This window comes from Cibotium barometz, chromosome 10 (genome assembly GCF_041138505.1).
Source record: "Cibotium barometz isolate CiBa-2024 chromosome 10, ASM4113850v1, whole genome shotgun sequence".
Classification (NCBI taxonomy): Eukaryota; Viridiplantae; Streptophyta; class Polypodiopsida; order Cyatheales; family Cibotiaceae; genus Cibotium; species Cibotium barometz.
This window is the reverse complement of record NC_141055.1, coordinates 25588134-25596340: the sequence shown is the minus strand read 5'-3', so window position 1 is coordinate 25596340 and position 8207 is coordinate 25588134. Positions and strand designations below refer to the sequence as shown.

Genomic DNA, 8207 nt, shown 5'->3' with positions numbered 1-8207 from the left:
AGCCGCCGGATTAGTCTCTTGTCCGGACATTCGTGGGCGAGGCCCCGAGTGGGAAGCTCTGCCCCGCGCAAGAGGTTGCTACTTCCGTTGCCAGCACTCCAAAGTTATGCGCAGAGGGGACAGGGATTTCACAGTCATAGTTAGCCAAGTGTAAACTCTAGCCAATAGCTACTTGTATATGGTAATAGTTTGCCAATTGCAAACATTATGACTATTTTAGTCATAGTCAGTCAAATGTAAACACCAGCCACGAGCCACTTGTATATAAGCCATTTTAATATTAAGATATGGAGAGATCATCCCCCTTCCAATACATTTTGTGTGAACTCTTCTCCCTATCATCCTCTACTCCCTTACATGAAGTCTCATGATAGTCTCCTCTAGTCCCTTGCATGAAGTCTCATGATCCGTGGCTTGCTTAATGGAAGCTTGCTTGGATGAGAGTGATTTGTGTTTCCTCTTAACATGAGTTTCTCTCTTTCTTGCCTCTTTCTTGTGGGCCTTTCTTGTGGGATCCAAGGAGCTCTTCAGGTGATAACGGAGTGAGGATCCAACAAAGGCGGCTGGTGTACCCACATTAGGAAGTTTCTTTGGTGGCCCTTTGGAAAAGTTTCCTCAACACATAATTCAACAAAGTACCTTCTCTTCTTTACAGAGAGGATTTTGTAAGAGGATACACAATGTGTGGCGTATAGAAGAGAACACTCACAAGAAGTAGGATATTTCACAATAAAGAGAAGAATAATGGATTACTAGGTTGGCATCCATTTGTAAGCATGTCTATTAGATAGTCAACACTTGAAACAACTATGTTGTTGCTTTCGGTAGAGGTTATACGTTGCCAACTTAGGTAGGTTAGCTACCAACTTCATCATTCCTTGTCTGTGTGATCAATAGCATAGCACTCTTATCACCTCTTCACTTTGCTTTCCCTTTTTTTTTAATCATTTTTCAAAGGAAGACCACCATGTTACACCCCATTGCATCATTGAAAAGTTCCTTGTGATAGTTATGTTGTCCACCTCCTTCCTTAAGTCTTTCCTGCTTCATTTTCTTGATCATGTATTCATGGATTTAACTTTGTCACCCTGAGAAGCTCTTTCTTAGCCTTGATCATATATTTATGGATTTGACTTTGTCACCTTGAGAAGCTCCTTCTTAGCATTAAGAAATCTTTTCTTTTTAATGTCTTTGGATTAGGACAGTCTCCCTAACTCGAATCCAAGACTATTGAATTCTCTAATTCTTTTGATTGGGTGCCTAATCCTACTCCTTTGACTTGACCTTTTATTATTTTATTTGTCTCTCAACTTGTGTCCTTAGTTTCCTTGGTCCAATCTTGGACAATATACTTCTCTTCTTACTTCTTAGGACCCTTTCATCCTTTTTGAGGTTGTGATCTTGTTAGTACAACAATCCACTTATCCTTATTTTGGTACTAATGCCTTCTTTCTTTGTGTCTAGCACTAGTAGATTAAGTGGTGGCAACCATGTGATTATTGAAAAGTGTGTGAAATTGATGCCTACATTAGAAAATCTCAATAGAGATGTCCCAATCCACAATCTATACACATCCACTGATGCTACACTTATTGCATTCTCTTTGGGAAATTAGCAATTATCACCACATTTGAAGCATTGCATTGGTAGATTAAGCCCCCAAATTCACCATCACAACAATGGCCCTAATTAATTAAGCCCTTCATCCACGAAAGGAAGAGTTCAATTTATTACTGAATGAAGGGATTGTATTAAAATGATAATGCATCAGGTTATACCTTTGAATAGCACTAAATAATTGTAGCATGCTTGTGCTTCTCTTGCTATTCCACGTGCTCTTCCTTATTGTTAAAGATGCTCCCACTCAAAGTTCTATAACGAGAGAGAGAGAGAGAGAGAGAGAGAGAGAGAGAGAGAGAGAAGGCTATGCCAAATGCTATTAACCTCAGTTTTTGCAACAAATGCCAGAGAGAGAGAGAGAGAGAGAGAGAGAGAGAGAGAGAGAGAGAGAGAGAGAGAGAGAGAGAGAGAGAACTATATTGGAAGATTTTATTGGATTTCTTACTAGAACTATACTAAGGTAACATTTGATAGCCTAATGTTTGTTATGGCATATCCCTTGTTGTTGCAAGACTATAATTATTATAGTGCCAATAGGTGTGTAGCAGAGCAGTGTAGGTTTGTGAGGCTTGTGATTAGAGGATGGGAGAAGTCCTGAGTTCAAATCCGGGCGAGATCACCAGTGGCATTCGAGTCGTTTACCGACGAGGATTGGTAGCCTTTGGGTGGGAGACCAAGCCACCTTGGGATGGGGGCTCAAGTTGTTCTACATAAAGGAAGGAAGGAGGAGGTACCCATCAAGGGGATAAAAAAGAAGACAAGACTAATAAGCATAAACATATCCTATGCCTATGATGACAGTGGTGTAATTATCCGAAGAGCCAAGCAACGGTGGAGTCATCAGTGATGTTGGGGGTGCAAATGCCACTTTCTATAAACAGCCATCCATGGTGTGATAATTAACGTCTCATTTAATGCTAATGTAGCCATATTTTAGGTTCATCATCTCACCCCTTTTTATAAAAAAAAATCCGTTTGCAACAGAAGACTCGAGAGAGATGCTTGCCGAGTGGCACGGAGCCCGTTCTTAAGACCCATTTAATCCTGATTAAGTTCGCATTAGCATTAACCCCCGTAATTCAAGCCTACAAGCGTGCACGTCCTTTTGGTTTTCTATATATAACCCCCTTTGTATTTCCAGTGATCATCATCCGGGATTTGTTTTGAACTCTTCATCGTTCTATGAAACCGCCTCGAATGCGCAATTAGCAATGAGATCATGTATTAGTGGCGTCTTTAGAGAGATTATTATTAATCGCCCATTTGGTAGAGAGATTTAATCAGATATTAGTAGTGCCTTCATTAATCAGCCACCACCATTGCTGCTAATCAGTAATTGCAGAGATTAAGATCATTCCATCATTGAGGAGATAATATTCATCCACTAGCTGAAGTGATTCAGCATATAATCAGAAAGATAATCATTCATTCTAGCATTGAATTATGGCTCCTTATAGCCCAGAGAATGGATTAATCATGAAGGTGGGGTACAGTGTTGATGATGGGAGGGATCCTGCAGATTTGGACCCTCGTTTACCTTTGCTTCAAGACGCTGATCTTCAAGACAAGGTGGTTCTTCTTAGGGTTGATCATAACGTGGTGAAAAAAGGTGATTACTTCACACTAATTAGCGTATTTGCTTATATTTATTGTCTTAGTAATCATCATCAATTTGCTAATGAATGTCGTTACACACTAATCATAATGAATGATTCTAGTAACTGCGTGTTAGCTTTTATCAATTACTCTACACTGATTCTAAAGTTTCGCTGCTGTTAATTTTTGTTATAATTCCCCCAAAAAATTATACTAGAATTGATTTGCTCGAGAATAAGCTAGTTTTAATTTAATTCATGAAGCCAGTTTGATGATGATTTATATAGTTTTTTTTTTTAACACAACACACACACACACACACACACACACACAAAGCAAAGGAATTATTAAAAATTTTAAGTGTTTATGCATAATTAGAGTTTATATAGTTTCAAAAAAAAAAGCTTTGTACAAATGTACACACAGAATTATAAAAAAATTTAAAGTGTTTATGCATAATTAGAGTTTATATAGTTTCAAAAAAAAAAGCTTTGTACAAATGTACACACAGAATTATAAAAAATTTTTAAAGTGTTTATGCATAATTAGAGTTTATATAGTTTTTAAAAAAAAAGCTTTGTACAACCACACACCACACACACACACACACAAAATATATATAATATACATATATAATACATATATAGATATACATATTTACACACATATATATATATGTATATTGAGGGCAAAGGAATTATTAACTTTTTTTAAGTGTTAATTAATGCATAATTAGAGTTTAAACTTTTGAGTTTGATATATATCAACTTTCCAGGCAAAATCCTTGATCAGTACCGTATTGATGTAACACTGGCTACTATGTACAACATCGTGGAACGTGGAGGCAGGTAAATTATTCGAGGAAATCATTTAATTGAGAATTCAGGCCTTTTTTTTTCCCCATTAGTTAAGGTCAAAATTACTCTAATTGTCCTTTTAATCAGTTTAAAAGAAGATTATGGTCGCAATTAATTAAAACCATTTTAGAAGCTTTGTGTGAGGTTGGTTTTTTTTTTTTTTAATGTGATCTCAATAGCCACCTACTCGAGTTTTGAAAGGGATTAAGACTCAATGGGGAATCTATCTACTGTCATGTCCTCGTTAAAAATGTTTGGGATGATAAATTATCGGTGCTTAAGCTTATAACCATGAGAGGGTAATTAGTGTGATCCCACTTTTCCTCCTAATTCATAGAATCATGATGAATATGACCCATCCATAGAACTAAGTCTTACAATTTTGGATGATTAATATCATGATCTTAATTCAAAGTTCATTCGGGACAATGGTGGATGAGATTAGCTTCATAATCTTGATTATAACTCAAAAGGTTTGTTTGGGATGTTGTTAGGAGGATGGTGAATGATTAGCTTCATAATCATGATTAAGCTCTGTTTGGGATAGTGCTTACACAGTTGTGGGATGATTAGGCCCTAAGTTTCTTTCTAATCAAGATTTGTCAGTCATGGTAAGTCACTTGTGGGTCTTGGGTAGTTGTGCAGTGATGACAAAAGTTTATCGATGATAGGTCCGAGATATTTATAGTTGAGGTGATGATAATCATGGCAAGATTTTCCTTTGATTTCTGATAAAAAAGTAATGGGATAATCAACAGGCCCATCATCATGACACACATTGGGAGGCCGTACGACAAGAAGGCAAGGAAGATAAGCATCAGGCAGGATGATGCGGTGGATGCGGTGGTGGCTTACTTGCAGCACAAGCTCAGGATCAAGTTTGTGGTGCCACAGTTCCACGTGAATGGTGATGATCAAGGCATCCATGACATCGACACCTCTATTAACTGGCTTATTCAAGACCTCCGTAGTCGCAAGATCGGTGGCATCTACCTTCCCAACACGCGCTGGTTTGCGGTACCATCCTAATCCCCAATTTCCCCAAGCACACCCACCCACTCATTGCCCTCTCTGTCCCTTGTTGATCTGCCTCATGAATGATATCACCTGCATACACATGAGGAGGCTTTTAAAATCAGGCCTAAATTCTACCATGATTGCAACAATCATAATCACATGTTGGTAATTGTTTTCATATTAGGGAGAGGAAGACAAAGGAGAGAACATGCAACGCTTTGTTGTTCAGCTCGCCGGTTTGGCTGATGTGTATGTGAATGATGCGTTTGGGTCGTGGCAATCACATGCTTCCACATACCACATTGCAAAGTTCCTGCCCTCTTATGCAGGTCTTTGCTTGCAGGTATGCCTTCTGTCATATATACATCATGTTGAGAACACATTGCCACATAATAAACAACCCAAAAGGATTTTCTGGTCATTTATGGGTTTTTCTCAACCTATCATTGGCTTATATTTCTTTTTTTCTTATCCCTCTTTTCGTAAGGACGAGCTTTGCCACGTGAAGTTGATATTGCAACCGACTAGACCATTTGTTGCTGTGGTTGCTGGTGCCAAGTATGATACCAAGATCGGGCCTCTGACCGAAATTTACAAGAAGGTTGACAAACTTATACTAGGTGGGGTGATGTACAACACCTACCTGTGTGCCAAGTATGGGGTAAAGATCAAAGGGGTTCAGGTATGTGTACATCATCAACTTCATGAATCCATGTGTTTGAGATGCATCATGTACATCAATTCAGATACAAACCACATTTAATCCGAAGTTTATTTTGGAATTTTATGTATAGGAATCAGATATAGAGCTTGCAAGAGGTTTGGTTGAGCAGGATGCCACCGACAAGAAGATTGTCGAGCTGCCGTTTCTGATAGAATCTGACACACTCGAAGGACGCAAAGAGGGGCAATTTCGGATGATTGCAGCCAAGGTTAGCTGGTTGCAAACTTAACCTGATTCAAGCTAAACATTGTTTTTGTTTATAATTATGCCTGTTTCTATCTTAACTATGGTGTATAGACACATACTAAGGTACTTATCTGCTGACATGGTTGATTTCTGCTTGTAAGGACTTAGCTCCGGGGAGAGAATACAACTATGTGGTGGATGTGGATCCCACCTCTTTTGGGGTTGATCCTTGCAAGGAGGCGCTGGGCTCGGCCAAGACCATCTTTGTGAATGCTGTCATGGGTCTCATGCCTCACTTTTGGCATGGCACTAGCAAGATGGATGAGGTCATCGACCAGAACATCTTGGCTCAGAAGTTTTTTGGGGGAGGAGACACCCTCCAAGAATTCAAGAGGTATATTTCTCATACATGTATGTTGCATGGTAAGCATGTGGGGTCGTCATGCTTGGGTGCTATCATCGCCTCATACATCTATGTATGTTGTTACCATGCCACTCATACATGTATATAGCATGGTGTACATGTGCGCCTATTCATGGTCTATGTCATTCTATGCCCTGTTATTATGGCTTCATACATCTATGTTGCATGCATGTTGCCACAAAGACCTGATACATAAGCATTGTACATATGCATGTTTCAATCTAAATCTATGGAGCTCTCTGTTTGGACCTGCTGCCAATACCGACCAATAGGACTGTGGGGCCTGATACGTCTAGGTTGTATGCTATGCATGTTGCTATGATAGTCTACATCATCACACAAACATTTCATGGTTTGCATGTGGGTCTATTACTCTTTCCAGCAGCTATGTGCTTAAGTTGCTCTTGCAGTCTTGTATATATCGCTGCTGCATGCTATGGGCGTTGCTACTATGCTCTCGTGTAAATTGGCATGGTATGTATGGTGGGCACTGGGGCTTACATGCACACATGCATATATTGCCTATGTTACATGCATGTAGGGCCATGTTATTTTGGCATGGTATGTATGGTGGAGCTTACATGCACACATGCATATATTGCCTATGTTATATGCATGGGGGGGCATTTTATTTTGTCTGTTATGCTATGTATTATTATGGCATCGTATGAATTTATGCTGCATGCTACCCATGTTGCTTCTATGCCCTCAGATTGCATGGTATGCTGGCTTATTGTTTACTTTTTTTTTCTCTACCAGCATATATTGCAGCTCATTATAATACCACCATCTTTGTGTTTTGAGGCTTTGTGATGTATGCCACCTACATGTGTGTAGCAATAAGCACATGTACATGGGTTCATGATAACTAAGGCTTTGTTATGGTGATGTGCAGCTTGCATCCTAAGCTGTACCATGAGGCCTTGCACAGTGCCAAGTACTACCTGTTCACTGGAGGCGGCACAGTGTTGAAGGTGATTGAAGAGGGGGATCCCTATGGCTTGGAGATTGTCAAGGCCCTCATCCACAACAAGGAATCCCAGGAACAGAACCGCACTCATGGAAGATAGTTCCACCCCCCATAGCTTCATAATTGGCAACAATACATGAATTTTTGTTGTTGGGTCAAGGGATCATCATCATCATCATCATTATTATTATGTTGTAATAACCCATAGCCAATGCCGTTTAGCGAGGTGATGGCCTCCCATTATCCCTTAGTATTTGCAGGAAAAAACTTCCTGTTTGATTGTTTAATGTAATAACACCCTATATGGTTGTACTTGGGCAACAATGATTCTTATTTCATGTTTTTTGGTGCTTATACAGAGATTCTATGTTAATTTGTGTGTGTTTTTAAGAGGGTTGTTGGTTTTCTTTTTTACAAGTTTTGATGGAATGTCTGGTATTGCCACTTTTTTCAGTACTTGATTGATGTTTCAATTGGCAGGCTTCCATGCTTAATTATTACCTGTCACATGTACTAAATTTCCTCTTATATCACACTTCTATTTCTTTTAGGCACTCTTAGCTTAAATCAAAATGGGATTGTTTTCATGCAGGATGCAATTTTGGCATATTCCAGATCAGAGGCACTTTTAGCCTAAATTAAATGTGCTTGTTTCTGAAGAAATAACATGATTTAAATGTGGGCTTCTTTCCCTCCTGGTATTCAATCACATGACTTCTTGTATCTTCAATTTGTTTTAAGGCTCTTTCTTCCAGTGACATAACCTTCATTATCTAGGAAGCCGTTGAAAAGCATCCTTATCATTAATCCAAT

The 8207-nt window shown here is 39.0% G+C and overlaps 1 protein-coding gene across 1 annotated transcript; it reads left to right on the top strand.

Annotated features, from left to right (window-relative positions):
- The first annotated feature begins 2783 nt into the window (after positions 1-2783).
- On the top strand, positions 2784-7706 carry LOC147634706 (uncharacterized). Its single transcript, XM_086803404.1, has 8 exons — positions 2784-3229; positions 3992-4064; positions 4832-5090; positions 5275-5433; positions 5578-5772; positions 5885-6022; positions 6162-6394; positions 7320-7706. The coding sequence occupies exons 1-8, from the start codon at positions 3064-3066 to the stop codon at positions 7492-7494; spliced, it is 1398 nt and encodes a 465-aa protein (XP_086659530.1). The 5' UTR covers positions 2784-3063; the 3' UTR covers positions 7495-7706.
- Positions 7707-8207: the final 501 nt, after the last annotated feature.

Coding starts and splice junctions, on each gene's coding strand:
- LOC147634706 (XM_086803404.1), top strand. CDS start 3,064: ATGGCTCCTTATAGCCCAGAGAATGGATTAATCATGAAGGTGGGGTAC. Junction 5,091..5,274: donor CCAACACGCGCTGGTTTGCG/GTACCATCCTAA, acceptor TTTTCATATTAG/GGAGAGGAAGACAAAGGAGA. Junction 6,023..6,161: donor TTCGGATGATTGCAGCCAAG/GTTAGCTGGTTG, acceptor TCTGCTTGTAAG/GACTTAGCTCCGGGGAGAGA.